Source organism: Notothenia rossii (genome assembly GCF_949606895.1).
Source record: "Notothenia rossii genome assembly, chromosome: 7".
Classification (NCBI taxonomy): domain Eukaryota; kingdom Metazoa; phylum Chordata; class Actinopteri; order Perciformes; family Nototheniidae; genus Notothenia; species Notothenia rossii.
Genome location: NC_136905.1, coordinates 74,455,135 through 74,480,901, shown reverse-complemented (window position 1 = coordinate 74,480,901; position 25,767 = coordinate 74,455,135). Strand labels below are relative to the sequence as shown.

The following is a 25,767-nucleotide window of genomic DNA, read 5'->3' as shown; positions in this document are numbered from 1 at the left end:
CCCTGGGGCACCCTTTCAAACCCCAAGGTAGCAAACCATGAAAATGAGAGCGTTGCTCTGAGTTAAAAAAAGACATGTTTTGATCATCCTCTTCAGCTATTTATTCCCATACTTCTTCTTCTATATCTATAGAATTATATTTGCTGGTGAAAGTGGGAATTAAAGTTCAATCGTTTAGGTTTTCTGCTACCTTACCATTATTGCTACCAAATTAAGATTCCCCTTGTCTCATGGCAACCACTAAGGGACTGAAAAATGTGTCATCAGGGACATGATACAGTAATTTGTGGCTTCGACTATAAATATGATACAAAGAGAAGCATTGTGAATTCATCTTTCCCGTATGCTTTATTTTGTGATGCCTTCTGAAACTGTCATAATCTTGAGGCAATATAGTATTTTTTAGTGTGGAAAAGATATCTTCATGTATTTTTATGAGAAATAATTGACATAAAGATATTAAATATAAAAGAAAAACACGTTTAAACCTTTGCATTTAGGTGACTTTTACTTTTCTTCCATTTTTAGGATCCCACAGACCTCACTCTTATGTACTTGCCACATCAAACATTTGTCCTTTTCAATATCTCATTATTTTTCTTCTGATCTTATTTGAACCTAATGTGAAGAAAATTATAAAGGTTTCAAATCTGATAGGATATAGTTTTGCATTTGATAGGATATATGTGGGGTAAAGATGTTACGATATATATTATCTTGTTTGCTAAAACTTAATTATCTTTCTTCACTGTGACATTAAGGTCAATTAGACCCTCCATTTCCCTTTTTATAGACGTCGTATGAGTACACTATTAGAAAACTCCAATTAGAGAAATCCAAAAAGAATAATTCAGGGCTAGAAAATTACTACCAGCACAAATCACAGATAAAATGTTGAGGTTATACAAATCTATTTGGATTTAGCCAGGTTTTACAGCTGCAGTCCTTTAAAGACTAACGGTTACAGGTCATCAGATACTAATCCTATTTATAAGCGTCTTTCATAAATGTGGGAAAGGTCACAAACTAGCAAGCTGAAAAAACAATATAAAACATGTTTGTTTGAGGTTTTTTTTGTGAGTTGTTAGGAGTATCCATTATCCATATCCAATGGACGAAGAAAAAACCCTCTGCATCTCATAAATGACTTTCCCCCCAGTCCATATAAAACTATGTTAACATGTAAACAATAACATCCTACAGTCCAGACAGACGACATTTTGTCTTAATTTTAGAAGAGCACAAGAAGAAAATGTTCTTATTTTCCTTCTGTGGTGAAATGGGTATTTATAATGGGAGACCAATGTCTGGATACCCCACCATCTTTTCCTCCATAACTGTTCATTTTTGCAGCCAATCCATTTCCCCTCATGTGCAAAATGTCCATCTGGACCTCAGAGCTGCCTGCAGTGCAGTGACCCAGCCCACTCAGGCACTGAACCCAGAATCAGTTAAATGCACTTTAAAGGTTTTCTAATCTTAATTTAGATTTAAGACTTGTACTTCTGCCCTTGTATTTTTACCTTTTGGTGGCTTTTGGCTGTAATATCAAAGATGAGACAAATGTTTGTTTTAAGCCACAGCATAACCACACGTATTCCCAACAACATTAATGCCCCCAAAGGTTGACCATGAGAGGGAAAGAGAGGACATGATCCTTTTGGGTCCTCTCAGTGGTCACTGGTCATCGGGCACGGCCCAAAGAGCAGCCAGTCACAGAGCAGCAGCCCCTCACAGTCACACCGTGAGTGAGAGACTGCTTCACATCTCTAACCAGATCAGAAAGAAGTTGGTGTGTTCCTCTGCACTGATACTTTTCAGTTTATCCAGCAGTGCTTACAATGGGATTTAAATGAAATGCACAGATAATCTAAATGACAAGGCAGCGATATGGAAGGGAGGACATGGCAATTCTTCACGCAGCCACATAAAAGAAGAAAGGCTAGGTTTGTGGTTTTCTTGGATTTTCTGGGATCAGAGTTTATTTATATGAGTCAGAGGTTACACTTATACACTCAAAGTGAGAATTTTCAAGTTAAGAATTAAATCAAGTACCGGTATATCCTTTTAAGCCTTAGTTAAACGCTCAAAGAGTTTCAACACACCCTTTGCAACATTAAATGAGCACACATCTCAGATACTCAGTCAGAACAATAAAAAAAGTCCCACAAAAACCTCATTAGGAGAGGAAAACTGAAGAAACTTGGCAAAAGCATCACTCAGAGATAATCCCTTCCAACATGCTCATAATTCACTATTACCTGCACTGTAATTAGTCACACGCACATGGCCAAAAACATACACCAAAAACTTGCAATCAGTCAAGCTAAATGCACAAGTTACTGTTGCAGCTCCTTTAGGCGTCTCCCCTTACTCCTGTCCCAAAATGCTGAGCTATGGTTAGCCTTAATGACTAAATTACAACAAAAATAGACAAATACATCTTAAATGGCATACAACTTAATAATATGTGTTTAAGTTTATATAAAAGATTTCCATACTGCACTTGTGGACACACTGGAGTTAGTGTGTTATTATTTGGACATAGGGATGATGTTGGTAAAATTGATTTAATGTTCCATACACAGCACAGGCATGTCATTAGGGTCGCCTGTAAAATTAAGGGAAAAGACCCAAAACTCTACCCTTCCTTAACCTATTTGCTTTTCATTTTCAAGCCTATAATTGTGATTTTATTTTTTTGCTCTTAAATGTATATCAATACAGGGAACAGAATAAAAACACGTGCTGCCTCTTTTATGTTGACCTTCTATTTCCAGATTTATGCAGACAAATATACACAGTCAGTGGAAACTGTGATGGTGGGGAATGCATATATACAGCCTTAGAGGATGTTCCAATTCCCTCTGGTCATCAGGTTGACCACGGGTGGTTTCCATGTTAAACACCACTGTCTGATCAGTGAATATATGTCCCTGAGTGTCCTCCACTTCAGAGCTATTGCTGTCTATAATGTCTCTAGGAAATGGCTCAGACATGCCTCCCTAAGAAAGTGCATCGCTTGCTCTTTTGCATTCTGAAACCAGTTATTTACACAATGTATTTTCTTTTTTCTAATCATGGAAAGTGTCTGGTCCAACGTCCATGAATTGAATCCTTGTACACAAAGTTTGTCTAGATGACACAGTGTAATCTACAAAAATAATCAGGTGGGAAGCAGACACTTATCCAACTTGAAATGAATGTGATTCTCCAGAGAGCAGAAATGCACTTAATTGCACACGCAGACAATAAATTGCTGTATATGAGTTCTTAAGATGATGTGAAGTCAGTGCAGTTTGTATGCATCAGGTCACCATGGAGGTTACAGACAAACTGTGGCTCTGCGAGGTCTCTCTGACAAACCTTACACTTCTGTCCCTTGTCTAATCTGAATGTTGTTTTTGAGGCCTGCATCTGCATGGAAGCGAGAGAAATAGCAACAGGGTTAGGAAAAAAGGCAACAAGAATAAAAACAATTATGGTGCAAAAAATATGTGAAATAGTCATTAACTTACCCATATGACCTTGTGCCGCATGAGCTCTGCTTGGCCCAAAGCCTTTTGCACCATCGACATCCGCCTCTGGTGGAAAGTCTTTCTGAGGGATCCCACTAAGAACTGAGAGACCAGTTGAACAGACCAGGAGTCAGGCAGCAGCTGGATGATCTGCTCTGCTGCAAAGACCAGAGGGTTGTGGTTCAGCAGATCCACGGCAGCGCTGGTGAGCTCTTCTGAGCTCAGGTAGATTTGGAGCAGGGTGAGCAGCAGGGTCTGTCTGAGCTGGCGGTCCCGGCCCCGGGGGTCTCGACCCTGGGCGGCCCGGCAGCAGAAGGCCTCTGCAGCCTGGAAGTCTCCTTCCTGGTGAACAAGCACCTTCAGAGCCTGGGAGTGTTCACCAGCCCTACCCAGAAGAATGGCTTCCTCCATATGTAAGTTTGCTGACTTAACTCTCTCTGCAACGAGAATAATGCAATATAATTTAGTAGCGATTCATTATCTTCTGAGATTACATTTCCATTATGAGTTTATTTACTCATACGGCACCCAACACACCATATACAGTGGAGACGTCATAGAATTTGGATTCCCAGAGCAGCTGCTGCAACTTCCCTCTGGTCTTCCTCAAATCTACTTCCTCTTCCTCTTGTAGCACCTCATTAACATATGTCAGGGCCAGACGGTTGTGATGTCTACTCTCCTGGGGGCAGATTACACCAATTATGTCTCAGTGTATTTCATAAAGGAGTCAGGGATATTAGATTAGCTGGCTGCTGCTGTACACACCTCACTGTTTAAATCGTAGATTAAAAACTCAAGGTACAAAAGCATCGCCAGCGGGTATTTCTCCAAGAGAGCAAGGACGTCTTGTGTCTCGAATCGGTCATCTGGTGGACGCTTGATGAAGATCTGCACCCCTATCTTTTTCAGATAAAGAAAGGCTGTTATAAGACGTTTCATTAGCAGTCATTGTTATGTGGTTAATGGATGGTATTTTGCTGTGTGTTTAAAGCTGTAACACATAGTTTTATTGCATAGCAACTCTGCCCTCTGCTGTTAAGTTGAAAGCATGAAAAAGGCACCTCCTGGTTTCTTTGAAGAGTCCAGTCTGAAAATGTCCACACAACATCTTTGTCCTGCAGTTGACTGAGAGTCCGAACTATGTGTCCGTATACATCTGAGCAAGAGGGGTCTTTGTGGAAGCCATCGGCAATTTTCACCCAAGTCTGGAAGCAAAAAACAGGCAAAACATGTTAATTAATGCCAATAAATTGTCAATACATTGAATAAGTTTATGGGGAAACAATACCTTAATTGCATCAATTAGATTTCCATGGCTTTGATAGAGGGAACCTAATGCAAATAATCTGTAATATAAAAAGAGATCAAACAGCAAATGGTCCATAAATTAGACACAATGTCTGTCTGCTTGTTTTATTGAAAATAATTGGTAATTTAACAAAAAAAACACATCATCTACTCAACAAATGATCATGTTTTACCTGTTGTGCTGCTCCAATACAGGAACACAGTGGTCCAGCCTGCACTCATTGGCTAATGCCACAAGCTGCTGCAGGTTTTCAGAGTCTCCCAGTTCTACGTACAGCCTCAGGAGGGCGCAGTCCACCTCCTTACTGCACCTCAGGCCTAGCTCAGTCCCCTTTACTGCTCTGAGGAAATCTCCCAGGAAGGCTAGGTAATGATGAAATGTGCTCCTGTCTCCCTGCCAGAGCACCTGGAGATCTCTGACCTTGTTCGGCTGATCGAGCTGGGATTGAAAGTCTTCGCTGAGACACGACTGCATGTCGGGGTAGAGGTGGATGATTTCTCTGGGGTCAAGCTCACCTGTACTGTTCAAGAAGGTAATGAGTATTGCTTTTTGTTGGATCTCATTTGGCAGAAAACAGCCAGTATTCACAAAATCCACTTATTACTGCACAGTGTGTTCTGATTTATTGAGCGTGCATGCTTTGAATTTCGAGTGTCGTGTAAGAGTTTTTATTCTCACATGAATAGATCTTTGGCCTCGGAAAAACCCTCCTGGTAGAAATGAACAAACCCAGCCAGGCAAGTGATGGCCTTCAGCAGCTCCTGCCAGGAAAAAAAGAATGGTAACATAAAACTAGGCACATAATTTGCATGACATATTTAAATATTGCCGTAATCATTGAGGAGAAAAACTGTCTTTAAATAATGAGGGAAATCTTTTGCAATTAGTAAATGAAAAAATCACAAAACCAGGCCAATAATAAGGACTGACTCATCACTTGGTTAATTCCAACATCCTCCCCTCTAATCTGTTACCTGGCACACACTGCACTGAATCTTAAACACCATCAGGTATTCATCCAGCTGGGATACACCTACAGTATCAGCAGGCAACAATGTAGTCTCTCTACACCTTTGGATCCTAGTGTAATCTGTTCTTCAGTGATGTGTAGGAATCTATACAATTGTAGCAGCACTGAAAGTATGCGGAAAAAATCGAGATATAATTTAAATTGTTTCTTAGGCAAGTGTTTTGCAGTAAAATAGATATTCCCCTAATAGAAACAACCTATATATTCTATGTTTGGACATTATAAAAGGTGACTAAACTCTTAAAAGTAGCTTTTAGCAACATTTGTTAATCCAAGCCTTTTCAATCTAGCACAGCACACTCACAATTGAAATGTTCATCCAGACTGAAATACTTCTTGTAATCCTGGATCGACTGCCATTTAATTCAGACATTCATGTTCCCAAGAGGAAAAATCCAACCAGTTCCAAGTTTTTACTTATCCTTGGAGATATTTCAACATCTTGTACATGGATCGGCACACAATTTACACAGTAGTGTATAGAGACAGTTATGGTTCCCTGACCAGTTATGCTTGTGAATTTGGTGATCCCATGTCATTTTTTAACCATAAATTTGACGTTTGTAGTTTTGGGAACAATATTTCAACTGGATTGATCAAACATTCCCTTTGTTTCTCTGTGTTTGCTGGCTTTTGTGTTCCATGTGCTCCTCTGTTTTCTCTTATTGTCTGTGTTCCTTGCCGAACTCTCCAGGCTCCCTGATTGCAAAGCTCATCACCTCTCCAGTAACTCAACCCCTCCTTTTCACACATTCAGTGCCAGATTGTTGTTTATGCTATTGTGGTAGCTAATCCCAGGCTCATTTTCCAATTGAATATTCTCAGTTAGTTCCCTCATGTATAACACTTGAATACATTTATTTTGGTCTCCTGTGCTTCAGGATACCAGCCTTCCTTTCTGCTTAATCCTGATACTGCCCCTCGCAACCCATGTTCACCAACGGCCAAGCCATCTCCTTTTTGGTTTACGTAATCTCATCTCCTCTTAAATGTCCCCTATTATACTGTTTTCACCAATATATATCAGATATATACAAAACATGTCTGTGAAGTGTTTGGCTCGAAATACCAAACAGATTGTGTATTGTAGCATCCCATAAACTCCTCTGTTTCAGCCCTGTTTCAAAAGTGCTGATTCTCTTTCTGTTACTTTAGATGAAAATAAGGAGCCCCTCCCCACGCCCCTCTGAGAGAGATTTGGTTAAAAAGAACACAATGGTGCTCCAGGAGGAGATTCAGGTGATAAGGGGGGGGGGAGGTGGTGTTACCTTGGTTGGTTATTGGCTAATGGTTACACAAGCCAACAAATGGTTATGACATCATAAGGTGGCCAAAATCTGATCAGCTCATTTTCAGACAGGTATTATATAAATGGATCAGGACAAAAAGAGAGAGAATCTTTTTTCCTGAAACTTTCAGAATCTCTTTACACAGATGTTTATGTATAAAAGACATGAAAAAGTGGATTTTGCATAATAGGTGACCTTTAAGTGCATTACACTAAATCTAATAAAGCCATCTGCTTTTTTATGCTCTTGGGTCCTATAGAGAGCTAAGCCAATACAAAATAACGGACAGAAGAAAGGAGAAACACTATAAATGTGTCTTTGTCATTTCGTTTTCATATGAAACTGTGTTCTGTAAGAGAGAGCATTCAGGGACACATTTGCATTCTGCTATGTGTCTATAAATTGAAGCTCACCTTGTATGAGTCAAGTGGACAATGCCCTTGAACTCCATCCAGCAGCAGTAAGGCCTCCTCGATCCTTTCATGCCTAACAAGTGCCTGGATCTGCTCTTCGATTGGCACCAGGCGCAGCCAGAAAATGTCTCTCTCTGTGAACACTAGAACACCATCTGAGGGGAGATTTGTTTGGGGGTTTCAGAGACACTCAGCGAGTAGGAAAAGTAGGTGCAAGGATGATTGACTGATTCAGTGCAAACTAAGACAGACACGGCGACATCTTCAAAAAGAAAAAGCCACAATTTGACAGCTTCTCAGTTTGCAATATGCCAGGATTGGGTGTTGAACTGATGTTGTCTGGTTTACCTGATGTGGAAAGTAGTCCCTTTGCTCCAGTGAGACTCACAGTCTGTTTTCGCTGCTGGTCCACCATGCTGTAGACCGACAGCACTTGGGGCTGTAGGATCAGGATGTAGGGGAAACACACTCCGGCTGCCAATACCTCCTGAGGCCACTGCAGGGGGGGGCGCTGGCATATCCCCGTCTTCATCACAAACATGCCTGAGGGATTAGTACGGAGTAATGAGAAATTGGCAGAATAAATATCCCCTGGCTAGATGGAAATATGGGAGAGTGATATGAGATGATTAACTGTATTGCTGTCCAGGAAAGGGAGCATTTAATGTCAGAGAGAGCCTGCAGAACAACATGTACCACAAACATTTGGCTTACCCAAAGATTCAGGCCCGTTCACGAGGAATTCCCCTCGTCCCACTGAGGTAACAAAGACACACTGCCTGCTGTGATTGTGAGGAAAAAGTTCCTGGCTGCTCCCAGTCTGGATATCACAGAGAAGGTACCTGTCGCTGGTAGCTACACACACACTGGTGCCATCTACTGCCAAGGCCCTAGGGTCGTAGAGCAGTGGGACTTCCTTTACGACGTCCCACCTGTCCACTCCCACCACGTGGATCCGGATCAGCTTCCTGCGGCTGGAGGAAGTCACCATCTCCACACATTGTGCCTGGGCTGACGGCATCGAGTCGCATATCTCAAACAAAGACACATGCTGGATCTTCTTCAGGCCAGGAACGGGCTCTAAGGAGAACATGTTGAGGGCAGTAATGCTCCGGTCCCACAGGACCAGCAGATGGTTGTAAAGTGGGACTACCCTCAGTTGGGTTACTTGGTTGCTTGAGCCCAGTTTTCTTGCCCTACCTTCTCTAGTTTTGCTCTGGCCAGATCCCAGGTCTGTGCTACTTGAAAGGATGAGATGCTGGACTGTTGCATCTTTGGTCCCTATATACACATGTGGCTCGCAGCACGCAATGCACTGGATGCTGGATTTGTCCTTTTCTTTTGGAGCTGATTGCTTTTCAAAAACGTGTGTTTGTTTAAATGCTCTAAAAGCCATTGCAAATATTTAAGGGTGATTGACTCTTGTGAGGTAAAATAAAAAATGTATGTGCTTATATTAAAGATTTAGATCTTCTGTCAAATATACCAAATAAGACGTCCCTACCTCTCTGCTGTTCCCCCTTCCTCTTTGATTCCTCCACAAGTGTGTGAAGTGTAAAGTAATTTCACCTCCCCATGTGACTAAATCCTGACAGGAAATCTATGTCAGCATTTTTACGCGGCTCATCCTGCCCTGTGAGGACACTTACGCAACTCTTTCAACGGCTTCACCAAGAAAACCAACTTTTACAAGTGTCTAAACTATGCTGAGGACACATATTTTGAGGTGTCCACATTTACGGTCACTTGTATTTGTGTCTTGTGCATGGAACAAAGTGGCGTCTTTGGTTAGTAGATAATGTACAAGCAGAAGAGAAAGTGATCAGCTGATCATACCATATATGGTCGATCTCGGTTTGTTGACAACATGAATGAGCTGGGTGTGATGAGGTCAAGAGGCAACAAAAACAGTAATGATTGTCTGAATAGTGATGGTTGTAAAAAGACGTGGTTTCAAACCTACCATCACAGCTATATTTGTAACGTTGAACTTTGTGCCCATCCTTAACCTATAGACTCCTCCTCTGGATGGTGTCTTTGAAGCAGAATAATACATATTAGAATAAGCAACAGCAGGCCTATGATATCCACAGGAAGGTCTTTATTGGAACAACCAAGAAGCATAAATCATGCATAATGTTATGTTTCTGCAGTGTGAATACATTGATCCAGGTAAACATATCATGGTAAGTAAACAGCAGCAAAATGTGTAATGAAAATCAGACCTGTGGAAAAGCAAAGCATATTTTGGGGGTGCTACTAACAATTTTTTTTCGTCATGAATCAAACTTGTGATTATGTTGTTGATTGTTGGATAAATCAGCAAATTATTATTTTGTACATTCAATGTAAGATAATAATTAAAATGAGCCTCAAAGTCCAAAGGGACATCTTCGAAACCTTCTTTTTTTTAAATCCGATCCACATACCAAAATCCAAAGATATTCAGTTTACTGTCATACGAGACAAAAAAAAGTATAAACTTCTAAGAATCTATAACAAACAAATGTTTGAGATTTCTTTGAGAGTTTAAATTTTAACAAACAAAGAGAACATTCTTCAACCGTGGAGCAATGGCATCCTAACATTAAAGATATATGTCTATCCTTATGGAGACAGCCAAGTTTTGGTGTGTGGGTAACGTGAGAGAACTACCGTAATGGTAATTTATGACCCAAATAAGCACCTGACATTTAGAGTTTGTTTATAGACCAGGCATGCAAAGGAGAACAGGAGCTCTTGTTGGTTTAAGGATAAAGCTGTGACCTTTTCATGGAAAGGTCACTTCTCCCTGCCGCAGTCGGTGCACAAGATGTTGTCTCGCTGGGTGAGGAAGCCGCGGCCCACCAGCGACACGGAGCACTGAACGCAGGAGAAACACTCGCTGTGCCACTGGCGCTCCTCGAAAGAGATATACTTGGCTCCTGCCAGACCTGCACACATCAAGCAAAGATACATGAATGATATAATGTGCAGGTTAATGCAAGATCTTCATCTTACTAACCTGACAAGTCCTACACAAATGCATGTAAAGGCTGTGATTATGAGTAAGGAAATCTGCATGTCAGAGTGCATGAAAACATGAGCACAGCAATGACTCACTGGTGATGGGCTTGGTGCAGCCCACGCACTTCTTTGCATAGAGGTTGCTGAAGCACTCGAGGCAGTAGGGGTAGTTCTCCCTGGAGGTGAAGCGCTGACCGGGCAGCTGCTTCTTGCAGCTGATGCACAGGAAACACTCACGGTGCCAGGGTTTGTCTTGGTAGGTCACTCCACCCGTTGTTATTGCCTGAAGGTAACACAAATCCATGGGGGAGAGTGACACTATGCACCTTTTTTACACTGCTCCTAGTACTAGGATGGGTTAAATGCAGAGGTCAAATGTCACTGTGTGCATGTATGTGAGACCATTAAAGAGGGTTTCATCCTCCAAATACTCTATATACTGTGTATATATATATATCGATGTGAGTGTTAGATTAAAATAATAGTCAGGGGGATTGACTGCAGCGGTCAATTACAATTAGATGTAACCTTACCTTCTTACAAGCACAGCACTGGTAGGCAAACTGCTTCTCGAAGCAGGGCACACAGAAGTAGCCGTTATCTTTTGGGATGAAGGACTTGGTTCCTATTGGCTGCTGGCAGCGATGACACAGGAAGCAGGTTTCATGCCAGCTGTTCCCCTTGTATTCCATTTTACGGGCTCCTGGCACATGGGAGCAGAGCAGCTTAGTCAGCATATGGTACCTCTATGACACAGGCACAGTGAGGCTCAAAATAGCCCTGTGTCATGGGTAGGAAGTAGACAATCTTAATTATCTTGGATCTAATTGTTGGGGAGGAAAAAATGGCATGACTGTCTAGGGTTTCAACTGTTTGTATCTAGATATTAATTAGTTGTAGGCAATTTCTTTCTGCACTTATTTCCACACATATACAAGCCAACATTTGTTAGAAAGTCCTTAAAGCACTCAGTCATTTTTGAAATGTCAACATCTGAATCTCCATTACAACTGGGCAAGCTCCATCGACAGAGGAAGATTGTGTGATGAACCGTTTCCACGGTCAATAATAAGCTTTCAATCCCAACTTTTAGATATTTTTCCTTTGTTAAAAGACTGAGTGTTTTCTCCTGTATTCCTGTGCTGCCTTTTGCGCCTTTACCCATTTACACACATGCTCTGAATCAGCCACGCTGGTTTTCCAGCCAATCAGCTATCTGCCTGATCTCCTGCCTAATTACCTAATTTCCCTCACTTGAGCTTCACTCTTTAAATCAATATCGGTCTCTTACTAACCTTAATTCACTCACACGTGTACACGTACATCCCAACATTAGATAAATTGTCCAAATGATGTTTAAATTAACTGAGATAGCTATAACCACTAAGTACTGACAAAAGGTTTAGCAAACTAATCAGCACACAGTGTAGTCAATCATGCTGTAATTAAAGGAATAGCTTGACATTTAGAGACTTATGCTTCTACACTATACTTTTTTGCCCCCTTCAGAACTAAGGTGCGTGTGTAACAAAACGACAACTTATTTATCATCATCGACCCTATTGATCGCCATCGTTATACCTGGCATGACGGTTTTCTTGCAGCTGGTGCACTTGGAAGAATAATCGTTGGCGTAGCATTCAGTGCAGAGCAACAAATCATCCTTAGCTGCAAAGGCCTTTTCCACCAGAGAGCGGCTGCACTTCGCACATTCGAAACACTTCTCATGCCAGTGGCGATCCTTGTAGGACATGTCCTGTTGTTGATATTTAACACATTATTTATTTTACTTGTGGAAACTCTGTAAGATAGGATATTCATTAGGACGTTCTTGTATAAATGATGACTGTGTTTTTTCAAGGGTCAAAATGTGATTCAAACACATTAAAATATTAATCACACTTAGATGATACTGTAAATAAATAGCATACGTTATTATTTTAGACATTACTAACATCAAAGCCATCCCCCTCCTTACCTTGCAGTCACAGCCAATAGCCAAAGAGCAACCCTCACAGCAGTTAGCAAACAGGTTCTCATAGCACTTAGTGCAGTACTGCGTATCCTCTTTCATTATGTACTTCTTCCCCAGCAGGGAATCCTTGCAGTAATGGCAGTCGAAACGCTCCATGATGGACATTGTTGTTTGGTTTTCTTAGCTGTAGGTCAAAGAGAGCAGGAGGAAGAAAAATTGGACAATGAAGAAATGTATGAAAGATTGAAAGTGCCTTCTAATAGTCCAAGCAATCTTCCCCCTCTCATCAAGCAAGTAAAGAGGCCAAGCAATTGTTCGCTTCTTTCAAAAGAATCTGAGCAGTGCTGTGTTAAAGTAGTCTCTACCTCGGCTGATATGTGGCGAGGTTGGACTGCAGAGAGCGAACAGTCCAGACACAGCGATGGGGCAGGGAGGAAAAGGGGTGAGGCAGGATTAGGGGTATCCACTAAGGGGGGACCTTCTATAAATACTAACCCTCTTATTAGCGGTAATCTCTGGGGAGAATGGACATGCTCCACTACATCATTCTGCACCTTTTAAGGGAGCTGATGGTGCACAGAGCGCTACGCCTGATTCAATCATTGTTGTTCATTCAGGGAATGTGTAAAAAACAATGTGTAATGCAGGTTTAGGACTAAAAGATGACACTCTACAATTAAATTAATATCAGTGCCCAACTGTTTTATCAATGTCCCATAAATAAACACAATATCTTTCCTTTTCACACACTAATATCACTTTGTATATTAATGCCAATGTTCGGCAATTTGGATGCTGACGTGTTGGACGCACTTACTGTATGGGCTTTGTCAGTGGCAGCTACAGAACAAGCAGTTGCAGATGGCTTATGATAGGTGCCAGGTACTGAACTATTGCTATTGAGAGAGCATTGGCAGCACTTCAAGAGGGAAGGTGCAGGCTGTGGATGTCCAATTCATCTGTAGCAAAATAATGGAGGAGGAACAGTCATTTGAAGTTTGATGGTGACCATCCTGCCGAAAACAATGGACTTGTCATTTCATTAAAAATACATATCTAGTGTGCTGTATCAAAAGATGATACACACAATACAAATCACAAGGTTAGAAATATTCCGTTTGTTGCTTGTAGCTGGCTTTGGTTGCATGGTGTTCAACAGTGAGTGTCGAGAGCAAAAGAGGAAGAACTAATTGGCCGAAATGCAATCTCAGAACCCAACCAGCTATCACTTGAAGACAGAAAGGTTGCTTTTTATCTGCCTGGCTTCTTTGGAACAATCTGATTATAGACGTTTTCTTTCAACTCCAATTTGTCTCAATTTGCTAATTTAACTCAAAACAATGACCAGCAGATGGAAGAGGAAATCTGGACCGGATATCTGCTGCCTGCACCGGAGAAGCTAAATCATTAACAGACCAATAACAAGTCAATATAGCACAGGCAGAAAACTGGGTCAACTTTAAAAGTACTGATTGATCAAATTTAAAGTACTGATTGATCAAATATACTGTTAGTACAAAGATAAACCCATTGTGAAGAATACACATGATAAGAATGGTCATCTAAGTGAGTCAATTATAACAGTTTGCCACAATACCAAACCCTGAAACATTGGGAAAATAACAATAATCTAAACATTAACACGAACACTTGGTCAAAACAAACCCTTATCTTTGTTGGTAATGTGATTATGTCCTATTGGATCAATGTTGTTGAAGGTGTTAAAAAACGATGCCTGAAACTGTCCTTTTTAACCTGAAACAAATCCCAGTTCTCCAGCATCTATGACTGACAGCTGCCTAATTAAATTTGAATCTATGAACATGTGCTCATATCAGTTTTCCAAAAGGATCAGGGGGCGGACAACTTCATAAAAATAGCCCGAGAAGACCACCAGTCCATCCCACGGCCTAATCCCTCGTACACACACACACACACACACACACACACACACACACAGGAAGGTCAGCGACAGGGATGAGGCTGAAGGAATGCTACTCTGTCTAGATGAAGTCTGTCTTTTCTCTTTCACTAACACTCCTTGTAAAGATATGTATATATAAAGTTAAACCCTTGTGAATAAATAAAATGCAATCCACTTTTGGACGGATGTTGGAACATGAGCCTGCGTTGTATGTAGGTGGCAACTACAAACCACTTAGGAATAATGTAAGACTGTGGTATTTTTTAACTGCAAGCTGCGTGTTATGTAAGGCTTTCAGCACAAAATAAACCATATCATGTCACACATTTCGCTGTAGGAAATATTTCTGATTTGATATCATGCCATCCTTCAGGTTTTAATTTATTTTTAGGTGGATCTGCCGGATTACACAGTCATCTGCTGGTCTGGATTAAGTTACTCCTGTATTGTACCCTTGCTCCCTGCTGGTGTCCAGATGAGCAGAGCAAATCACAAAATTATGCCGACCTTAAATAAACCCAGAGCTAACTGTGGCAAATATAGTCATTGCCTCTCAAAAAGCCTCTAATCTTAGCTGCATTGGTGGCTGCTGCACAGTGTGTCTGTCGTCATGTGACGTCGTCAAGCCAGGGGTGGAGGTGACCTACATTCATCAGCAAACAAAAAACTTGTATTAACATAAAATGACAGTCTTGACAAATCATTTGTAGCTCAACAGTGTTATTCACTGGATGTTCAAGCAGAGATTCAGGCATAGTATACTGTATTTATAATATCAGTGATAACCTACATTTGTGAATGCCTGATTTTCGTTTTATTACAACCCTGATAGATAACAGGTGGAGGTCTTTGTCTCCCGGATTGTTACTTTCTACAACAGACTGTGCCCACTCCGCAGAGTAAAAAGCTTGCTGATCTTGCGTATTCCTTTTTGCCCGCTTAATCCTCTGAAGTCAACTTCTGAGCAGCTGCCAACAGATTTCGTATGCGGCCTGTCCAGCCCCAATAAATAGGCCTTTATATGACCTGGACTCAGGTGTCGTCTTATCTTAATTTATTCAGTCTTTACAATAATGTGGCACTGACTGTCTCCTCCACCTCCAAGTCAAATTATCTCAGAGAAGAAGAGGGGCATTTACTTTGGTGGCTCCTTTGAGGTGGCGACTTGTTGGACACTGACACAGATCAACGCGACACAGTTGCATCTCTCTGAAGCACAAAGGCCTCTCCGCTCCAGAGTTGACAGCCGGTTGGCATGGTGATGACAGCGTAAGTGGCATACATTAGGTTGAGATGAGGGGCGGCTCTGGTAGTTAAGGAGAGAACTCACACAAACCTGCCCCTTTGAGCAGGCCTCAGTACTCTCCTGCATCGTGGAGTCCTTGCTTTCAACTCAGCGCTTTGGACTGAACAGGATAGCCACATAGGGGGTTGGACATACAATCTACTAAATCCACAATCCTTCCAAACCTTACACCCCTACAGGGAGGCCCTATGAACTTCTGGGTACGGCCCCCCTCTCCTACCTAGTTTCGGCAAAATGAGTCATGTACGAGTGGGTGACAAGACCTGTCAAATCGCCAGACATTTAATCTGCAATACTAAAGAGGAGAGAAAGTCTTCCACTCCTAGGAATGCACAACCCATTAAAAATGTTCTCCTCTTCGATTCCTCGCCTCCTCCCAGCCCACAGATTCTGTGGTATTTGGATTAACCATGTAAAGACGAAATGCCTGATTACCTTTGGGTGCAAGCCAGAGAACAAAGCATGCCACAATATTTCACCTACATAAGAAATGTAAATCTAGAATGTTGGTCCATTATTCACAGCCTGCAACACAGAAATAGCATCATGAATTTAAAAAAGAGAAATTCTACCATGCTTGCTCCTCGAAAAATCCCAATCTTTAATTAATCTCAGGGAGCTTCAGAGAATAAAAGCCCCAAAAAATTCAAATTGTACTCCTGCTTTCAAGGACACGTTTCCACTAATAATAACTTCAACCCAAGTGCCTTCTGCTGAAACCTCCTATAGTGCAGCACAAATAAACAGGTTTACCAAACATTTTCCAGATTTAGCCAAACATTAGTATGGCAGGAAAATAATCAAAAATAAAATCATGTATTTCCTCAAATGTTGAATTCTTTGTGTGTTTAATTAAAATAACACATATAAAAGACAACAAAAAACTAAACTAACGCTGGTTTAAAAGGATTCCTGGACGGCTGAAATTATCATGATCATAATTTTTTATTCCGGGACCCAGGTGTAAATAGTTTGCTATGAGTGGTCAAATTAGTAAATGCTTGGCTGGCCCTGATTAATGTTTAGTCCAATATTCACTCTCTTCTAACTCTGTTTTTGGTCTCCTCATATAGAGCTGTGCTGGTCACTGATTTAGTCTGAATCTGCGGAGGTATTTTGCACAGTATGTTTTTAGGAACATTTCCCTGAAAACAGCTGAGGTAGCTTCCAAAAACAATGCTATGAGAGCGGTTAAAGTTAACCAAAACAGTAAAGTTGCAGGCGGAAAAAACTAAACGATTAGCTGAAAAGAGGTTATGGCCTGTTGCTTTGTTGATCTGAGGGCAACTGCAATGTCAGGATATAATTCACTGTTGGTTTGTCAAGACACACCTTTGACATCAGGATGTCAGTGACACTGTCTTGAGTTCGGAAAAACTGCTGGGACAATCCCCGCCTGCCACCTGAACTTTCACATTAATCCCCAAATGACATGGACGGATTATTTGGGCCACTGATCCCACCAACACACATATTTACAACACACTTTGTCCCGCAGCGTTGAGCAGAAGCAGTTGACAAACATGTGTCATCTCTGTGTGGTGGAAGAGACGACTGGAAATACCAGAGAGCTAGTGAGGATATGGGGTAACTAACAACAGCCAGAGGATCGAGGCGTAACCAACACAACACTCTCCTCTCTCTCATCAATCACTTATCAAGGCTTGTGGATAGCTATTTATACTTTTGCCTGCATTACATTTGGGAACAGTGTGGCCAACATAAATTATATTTGATAGAAATGCTAAAGTAGTACATTAGATGGAATTGCACCTACAATATATAACATATATGTTGAATTAGATCCATACTGTTCTCAAGTTTTAAGGAAGTAGAATCATTATTCTCATCTTACTCGTGACCGGAAAGCAAAGAAGTAAAATAATAAGTGTATTTCCAAAAATGTCAAACTAATACATAAAGGGTAGCAAAAGAACAACAGCATCCTCCACATTTTTTGGGGTATGAGCGCTTTCTGGACTACCAATGAGTTTGTATGACGTCCTTTTAGGATGAGGATTGATGTAGTTTCAGATTTTGTGTTTTTTTAGAATCAGTTTGTGATGGAAAAATGGTTTCAGCTTAGGATTCTTTCTAAAATGTACAAACAAATCCTTCATCAGATATCTCAAAGGAATTCTGTATGCTCCACTCATGTTTGCTCATTTGTCCTTACTTTTATTTTTCTTTGACACTATCAGACATCTACAGTTAAAACACAACATTTGGCAAAATACAATGATTTGGCAAAAAACTTGTACTGATTGACTCACTGATTCCCTCAGTGAACTGGCAGAAAATGAGCATTTCTGAAGAAATCGCCATGTTCAACCACACACAAACATTTTGAATACAGTGTTTTTTTCAGGACTCCGGCAAAATCAGTGCCAGGTTGGTCAGTATTCGGAGATTTCTGATTCACTCTGCTGCTGTGACACACTCACAGACTGAGACGGGGGATAGAGAAGCCTCAGCTCCTCCATGTTTGATTTTGTGCAAAAAATATTGAAAGAGAGAGAGAGGATGAAAGAGACGGACAACACAAAGAAAAACAATATTCTGTTCTTAAAGTCACCGACACATTTGACAAGAAACCATTGACTGTACAATATGAAACCTAGAGTGGCAGTTTCATAGTTAATCTGTTGGACAGTCGAAGTCTAGGATGACAGTTTCCGAACTCACAATAGCTCCATCTAAAGACAGCCACCAGCACAGTGAGTCACACCACTCCACATGAATAAAAGTGCTATATCTGCTGCATTTTGGCACAAATTATTCAATTAGGTCATGCCAACCGGATTACGCCTAATCAAAAAGAAAAAAAACCTTCTGTGTAAAATGGCCTCCCTTGATGGAGACCTCACAACTAAAACCATTGTCTCCATCGCTGGTTATTCTTTTCGAGTGTCTCTCTCCTTTCACCTTCATTCACAGCCTTTCAAAGCACCGACATCACAGCGAAATCACATTCACTGCCTGCCACCATTTGTATGTTATAAAGAGATTTAAACATTAAAAACACATTGTTTCACTTCATTAATTCAAAGTCTGTTTGAGCTCCCTCGGTTGATCCAGATGATGATTCAGTTCACAACAAGGTTTATATACAGGTTTCTTTATGGCATTTAACACCATTTTCCATAAGAAAAATAATTGAATTCATCCTTATTTACATGAATGGTCCCTTTGACAGTAAAGAAATGAAAATAACCTGAAAAACGTTTGAGTACTTTGACCATGAAGACAACTTGCATAAAATGTTGACTTAGTTTTGCACAGTTGTTTCTGTAAAAACGTAACTATCATGTCAATAGCTGCTCAGTGCTGTTGAGATGCATTGTTCAGTGGATTGGCTGTTCTTACAACATTTAAAAGGAATGGGATATCTACAGATGTTGATGCTTTTTGTTGTGTGTTCTTGAGTGGTGTAGGCTGTCTGGCAAGCCACAAAACTGTAAACAGGAGTGTAAACAAAAAGAAATCCAGAAAACATCTTCACATGCAACTCTCACTTCCCACACAACTCTGAAATGTGGAGATTCAAAGACAGTTATAAGGATAAACTCGCAGTTATCTTTTTCACATCTTTCATATTGTTGCAAACGTGGGCAGGTAACATCTGCTTGAAATTGTTGAAAGTATCAGTGTTAATATTTGATGTCACATTGGCGGATGACAGTACAGTACACACAACTAAATTGCTTGAGTAATATGCTAATGTTGAGCTCTTTCTCATCAATGTATTCGGTTAAAAATGAAAGATCTAATTTGAATGCAACATAATGAGGTGTATAGGAGTGTCATAATAAAGTATTGGCCCTGTATTGTACTATCATCTTCACTGTGACACCATCACATGTGATAATTAACAATTCACAACAGGATTAGTAAACTCCCTCTCACAGAGCAGAGTCACGTCTGCTGTCGGAGAACAGGTAAGGATCACCATATCTCGTCTACAACCACATAACACAATGTCCTTCTGTCTTACTGTACATTTTGTAACGAAAGGTAACAGTTGGCTTAGCAGTACAAATGAAAACTATGTAGGGGGAAATGACAGCTACATAATTCCAAAAATACACAACATGTACATGACACAATTGAACTACTTTCACATTTGAGTTCGGTAAACACTGCATAGGTGACAGTATCACTAGCACAGATGAGATTGTTTTTTTTCTTCATTTAATGCATCACTTAAATAAATATTACATAAATATTTGTACTTTTTACGTCTGCAGCCAACATTATTCAAATATCCCACTTCATGATAGGTGATATTTAAAGAAAAAAAAACAATAACTTTGCACCATGAAAGCCATCCGTCATACAGGAGCATCCATACAATCGAGCATTCATGCGAATAAAAGAACTAAAACGTAAAAAAATAGCAGCAAATGTCATCATGTTAAGCAAAACATGGGTTGAAATAACAATAAAACATGTAGTGCAGATGTAATTCATCAAAAATAAATAAATGAATAACACAAAAGGCAAAGTACGGTGTAGCAAAATTGGCTTGCAAATAATAATAAAAACACAAGATGGATGTCTCACTGGGCCACTGAACCAATAGAAAAACATCATTTGGGAGCTCTTGATAGAACAGTAATGAACCTTCTAGTTAACTGAAGGACACTAATCTTAAAGCACTGACTTTAACATCAAAACAAGCACTGCATAGCCCTTCAAAGCACTATTCTCCCCAGTACCACTTGTCAAGGTTATTGAATGCCTTGTACTCCTTGTGCCTACGCAGGTAATCACAAGCCAGGCATGTGTGCTCTGCCCAGAAATAGGACTTCTTTACTTTAAAGTGCCGCCTCCACTCAAAGTACCTGAGGTACATTTCCTCGTTCTTGTCCAAGAGCAGCAGGTAATCGGCCAGCTCCTTGGGCGAGGTGAAGTCGTCCACGTGGATGAAGGCGTCTCCTTGGATAAAGTTCTCGTAGTTCTGCCGGGGAGGGCCGAGAACCACTGGCACTGACCCAACAGAGAGCGGGTTATACAGTTTTTCAGTAATGTAGTCCTTGTGGATGGAGTTTTCAAAAGCCAGGTAGAACTTGCAGCTGGCGATGGTGGGAAAGTAGTCCTGATCAGCGATGTACTCCCCAAAGGCTTGTCCGTACGCGTGAACCTCAATGTGTTTGTACAGCTCATTGTAGTATTTCACACGCACATGGTCCTGGTTCCAGTTGCTCACAATCCAGCAGATCAGTTTGTTTTTGCTGGGTGGGACAAAGTCCTCCTCGCCCTCCGCTGCTACGATGGACCCATAAGGCACTTCAATGTCAGCATCCTGACGGTAATTGAGAGTCAGATTGAACATGTTCTCGATCCCAGGCAGCTGGGAGGAGTGCGATGGCGACTCCAAGTTCATCCATACCCACTTCTGGAAGGATGGTCGCTGGACAGGCGGCAGGTTGGACAGGTCGGTACAAATGTCTCTGTGATGGATGATGACCCCATCCGACTTGTTGTAGAAGTTCCTGTCCGCGGTGATGAAACAGCCCTCGATGTTAAATAGGGAGCTGCACACGCCCAGGTCATAGGTTTGTCCAAAAGGCCAGAGCCAGATCAGCACGGTGGTCACGTTTTTATCACTCTTGGTGGAGAAGAGGCTCTTTTCCCGGTCTGTGGATACTGTTGACTCGACAGGACCTGATAACCAGCTGGTGGATGGTTTAAAATACATCAAAAACAGAGTCACAAAGCATCCCAGTATGAATGTGCCGAGCAGAAGGGGTCGTAGGATTCTGTGGAAAGGTGCAGATGGCATACTCTGTCCTGGAAAGGGCACACAAGAGAACAAAAATATAGTCAGGGTCAACAGGAAACGACATCCAGACTAATCACCTAATCATGCACAGGTATTGCCCATTAGCACTATGAGTTAATGATGTCTATTATACTGGGTCATCGAATCTAAACATCATTTGTGCCCCAATTAAAAACGGTTTGCTTGAGGGCTTTAGCATGTGAACACAGTGTTCATATTCTTGCTGTTATCTGAGTATGCACCCTGCCGTGCGTAAGGCACCCACTGCTTTGGATCAATACTCATGAAGAAAATTGTGTTGCATTCTCAGATTTATTATTATACAAACCTGGTGGATTTAACTGAATGCTGAAATCCAAGCAAGAGTAGAAGTTGTGGGAATCGGAGGGAGCAGTTCCTACATTGGGACGACGGTGGGATCAATCTTCTTTGTGAATCAGTGCTCATAGACAAAAAAAAGTGCAGGTCACAGCTCAACTATGCTCCTTTGCTCTTACGCAGATTAACAATGATTCTTAATGATCTAAAGAGGTGCGTTTGATCTTGAATGCACAGGTCTTCTTAATGATGCCTCCTTTACGTGAGCAGGGAGAGAAAATTGAGAGAATCAATTAGAGCTGGAGAGGCAGAACATCAGCAAAGAAAACAAGTGAGGTTCTGTGCATGAACATGGAGAGATATGCTTGATTTACACTAATTTAAACTACTATTTTAAATAAGATGGAAAATAAAAGGAAAATAGTACGGTTATTGTCAAATTGCCAATTAATCATGAATGTTATTTCAAATTTGATTGTAAAGCATGGGTGTAAGCTTCAAGCTGTTATTAATTTTTGGCATATCCTATGTATTGTAAGATAATGCTGCCATCTTAAGGCTGAGGAGAGTAGAAAGCCCCCCGACTCTCCAGCTCTCCGGGGCTAAACACACCTGCATCTAGCATAAAGAAGCCATACACAGAAATAGACATCAAGAGGTGACTTTTTTCACACACTTCAGCAAATAAAACAATGAGACATGCTCCAACACTTGATTTTCCTCCTGACATAATATGGAATGAATATATTGGCTGTAAGACAGCACCTCTTCATATCTCCCATCTGTGAGTAAGGTAAACAGATCAGCACTCAAATGCCACATGAAGCAGATCCAGATGAGTGTATTCCTGTTAAAAGCTTCGGTATCAATACAATTTCATGTAAGCCAATCCTCTTAGAGAGATGTAACATGTTTTCTGGGAGCAGCAGTGATAAGCTCTTTGCTTTACAGTGGATGCAGCGCATGCATATACCTTCATGTGGTTGTGGTGGTATCATATACTTTAAACACAGGGTAGATTTAGAGAGGCTCAAGTGTACAGTAGTGCAGTATAGATCTAAATCATGGCTATTAAATATGCAGTGTGTGGTCAAGTTTATAGTGTCTCCATGGTGATGGTGCTGAGGTCAGAGAAATTGATATGAGAGAGTAATGGCTCTCACACAGTCCTTTTTTTCCCATCTCCAACAAATGAGAGCAAAGTGAGACACGTGCAGCAGCAGCTCAAACATCCATTTACATTTTAAATAACATAACTGGGGTTTTGTCGATGGTTTTGTCAAATGCATTGTGATGTATTTGGGACACAGAAAGAGCACCGCATGGGTGAGTAGCCTCGTCTGCAGCGAGGAGCCGTTAGACATGACTGGAGAGAGGCAGAAAAAACGCAACCACAGATTTAGGTAGCATCATTCATAGGGATGCTTCAAATCCCTGGTGTAGTGTCAGTATCAGGTAGACCAAAGGGCAAAAGAAGAGCCCTCATTTCCTAGAACATGACATTTCCCCCCTTATTTTCCCTTCGATGTATATGTGTTCTCCCGGGAAGGCCACAGGATTGATCGTAAACGGACACTCCATCCCAGCCAGGTGAGAATTAATTTCCAGCCACCGAGCACTGAAGGTCATTTTAAAAACGTGAGATGCTACAGTCGAGGCACTCTTTGTAAAATGGTTGTCTTTGGGCATAACACTGCATCTGAGTTGATGAGAATATGGAGAAATTCACTGGAATATTTCATGTGTGTGCGCACCGAAAACGCGCAGAATATAAATAAAAGCGTGGAGGAGGATGCTGACAAATGTACATTAGGCTATGTGCGATGCAAAACACAGTGTGCAGTGTACGATTACAGATCACAGTGGAGAGAAACCTTTATATTCCACTAAAGTATGAAACAGTGCATTGAAAATGTAAAAAACGCTATGTAAAAATAACACCACAGGAAAACACCGGTCAGTGAGATCATTTCTAATTAGCATGGTGATGATTCTCCCTCCGTCAAAACCAGGTACCGCTGCTGTCATGGGGGTGCAGGGGGGGAAACAGCCATGCATTTTCACTCACCATCTCGACAGGCGTGAGTCAAAATAGACCGTTCTTCTCATTTCCCCCAGAGGTCCGTACCCTTTTCAAAGACACCTTGCAACATACGGGAGATGCGGATGCGTTTGGAATAAAAAATCTCGCCCGTCCGCTGTGTTTGCAGGAATAGATCCGGATGAGCACTCATCCATCGTCTTGATCCAGAAAAAGATACCTACTGTAGCAATGTGCGCTGAATCTTCCCCGCTGCTGCACACCGACGCAAAGAATGATGGCTGCAAAAATAATAATAATTGGCTGCTACCCCGTCAGCCTGCACACAAAATGCATAGCTCCGTGTGTGAGGACGCCATGTATGCTCTGGGATGTGATGCGATGTGGAATAATTCCCTGCTGGCTGCCCATGCGCTACCTTGCTCTGTTTACCGTCAATGCAGCTGCAGGCTGTGGCGGATCTCCAGTGTGTGCGTGTGTGTGCCATAGACTGGTGTGTGCGTGTGTCAGGCCCGGCTCCAGGATGAAATTACTGAGGGGGCTGTTAAAAAATCCGAGGGGGCGACAAATACTGACAATGTAATGAATTGACACACCAAGCTTTTTCCCTTCTCACTGCTCTACAATCTCTTTGCTTCTTTATTTGTATTCCGGATTTACCCCTCTCATTCCGTTATTTTCCTCTGATCTTTAACGATAGTAGCCTACATTATTAGATGCAGGGCCGGCCCTAGACATAATGATGCGGTGCCCCCCATTATGATTTGGTGCCCCCCCCACCCCCCTCCAAGCAATACACAATAGAATATATAAAGAATAAATGAAAAATCTCTACAAAAGACCAATACACTACAAAAACTGAAACTTATTGACATGTTGGTTATATACATAAAGAAGGTTTCAAATGTATTTAGTATGAACATGTTTTAATTGGGGGGTGGACGTCACATCGTCTAGGGGGGTCCGGGGGCATGCCCCCCCCCCGAAAGATTTTTTGTAACATTTTAAAGTAAAATGCTTCAATCTGGTGCACGTTGAGCAGAATTACTAGAGACTAGATCTAGGGGGTACAGCTCTAAAACACCCATATGAAGAAGATCGGTTTACATTTGAATAATTAACTAAGTATGTGAACATAGTCAATAACCCATAGCCAATAACAAATGAATGTAACGTATTTTATTTTTGTTGTTCATTCATATCTTATTTTACCCAGTTAACATCTATTTATTCATGCATTTTTTTTTTTAAATATATCCAGTTTTAAACGATATTTTTGGTTTACTGTCCTATAGTATATGCATTGGAATGATTTCAAACCTGTTGTTATTCATCCTAATAATTATAAAGGAGCGCCTTGGAAATATTTCTTTACATAAATTGTGACCAAACCGTTTGAGACCCACTGAGATAACTTAGACTAAAGTGAACTATCTAAACCCTCTGTCACGATCTGTCTGTGTTGTGTTTTGTCTTGTCTAGATCTGTCTTTTGGTTTCCTGTCTGTCCTGTGTGCATTTAGGTTCGTTTTTTCCTGTTGGTCTTTGTGAGATCCTTGTTTGTCTTTGACTGTGTTCACGGGGTAGTGTTCTGTTTGTGACAATTTAAACTTGGAATAATGGTATTTTCTGTGAAATCTGCATATGGGTCCTGCCTGCTTCACTCAACCCTGACACCCTCAGAGTCCTTTACCTCACTGAGCTGTAGTTATCAGCCTCAATCCAACAACAATCCGCCGTACCGATGCGTGCCCTCTCTCTCTATCTCTCTTGCTAGCTCGGAGGTTCGTTCGCAATTTGGCTTTGAGCAGCGGGCGCCTGATAACTCAACATCCCCCACTTTCATCACTT

General features: G+C 41.2%; 3 protein-coding genes across 4 annotated transcripts; all 3 read right to left on the bottom strand.

Moving 5' to 3' along the window:
- Positions 1–1,954: 1,954 nt before the first annotated feature.
- On the bottom strand, positions 1,955–9,093 carry LOC307046923 (transforming growth factor-beta receptor-associated protein 1). Its single transcript, XM_079693594.1, has 11 exons — positions 8,277–9,093; positions 7,911–8,105; positions 7,563–7,717; positions 5,509–5,591; positions 5,003–5,350; positions 4,810–4,867; positions 4,583–4,726; positions 4,287–4,421; positions 4,056–4,200; positions 3,519–3,955; positions 1,955–3,417 (listed from the first exon to the last, which is right to left on the bottom strand). Exons 1-11 carry the CDS (start codon positions 8,956–8,958, stop codon positions 3,274–3,276), a joined length of 2,526 nt encoding a protein of 841 aa, XP_079549720.1. The 5' UTR covers positions 8,959–9,093; the 3' UTR covers positions 1,955–3,273.
- A 550-nt stretch (positions 9,094–9,643) lies between these two features.
- Positions 9,644–24,083, bottom strand: fhl5 (four and a half LIM domains 5). 2 transcript variants are annotated; one of them, XM_079694460.1, is made up of 6 exons: positions 23,945–24,083; positions 12,547–12,727; positions 12,150–12,324; positions 11,102–11,271; positions 10,665–10,851; positions 9,644–10,495 (listed from the first exon to the last, which is right to left on the bottom strand). In XM_079694460.1, the coding sequence occupies exons 2-6, from the start codon at positions 12,706–12,708 to the stop codon at positions 10,344–10,346; spliced, it is 846 nt and encodes a 281-aa protein (XP_079550586.1). In that variant the 5' UTR covers positions 12,709–12,727; positions 23,945–24,083; the 3' UTR covers positions 9,644–10,343. The 2 variants fall into 2 exon arrangements, with proteins under 2 accessions (XP_079550586.1, XP_079550585.1); XM_079694459.1 differs by lacking the exon at positions 23,945–24,083 and adding an exon at positions 12,909–13,522.
- On the bottom strand, positions 17,926–24,072 carry LOC307047471 (4-galactosyl-N-acetylglucosaminide 3-alpha-L-fucosyltransferase 9-like). Its single transcript, XM_079694458.1, has 3 exons — positions 23,945–24,072; positions 21,887–22,132; positions 17,926–21,566 (listed from the first exon to the last, which is right to left on the bottom strand). The coding sequence occupies exon 3, from the start codon at positions 21,556–21,558 to the stop codon at positions 20,476–20,478; it is 1,083 nt and encodes a 360-aa protein (XP_079550584.1). The 5' UTR covers positions 21,559–21,566; positions 21,887–22,132; positions 23,945–24,072; the 3' UTR covers positions 17,926–20,475.
- Positions 24,084–25,767: the final 1,684 nt, after the last annotated feature.

Coding starts and splice junctions, on each gene's coding strand:
- LOC307046923 (XM_079693594.1), bottom strand. CDS start 8,958: ATGGCTTTTAGAGCATTTAAACAAACACACGTTTTTGAAAAGCAATCA. Junction 8,106..8,276: donor GAACGGGCCTGAATCTTTGG/GTAAGCCAAATG, acceptor CTAATCCCTCAG/GCATGTTTGTGATGAAGACG. Junction 7,718..7,910: donor GGGACTACTTTCCACATCAG/GTAAACCAGACA, acceptor ATCTCCCCTCAG/ATGGTGTTCTAGTGTTCACA.
- fhl5 (XM_079694460.1), bottom strand. CDS start 12,708: ATGTCCATCATGGAGCGTTTCGACTGCCATTACTGCAAGGATTCCCTG. Junction 12,325..12,546: donor CTATTGGCTGTGACTGCAAG/GTAAGGAGGGGG, acceptor TATCAACAACAG/GACATGTCCTACAAGGATCG. Junction 10,852..11,101: donor AGTGCTGTGCTTGTAAGAAG/GTAAGGTTACAT, acceptor TGTTACCTTCAG/GCAATAACAACGGGTGGAGT.
- LOC307047471 (XM_079694458.1), bottom strand. CDS start 21,558: ATGCCATCTGCACCTTTCCACAGAATCCTACGACCCCTTCTGCTCGGC.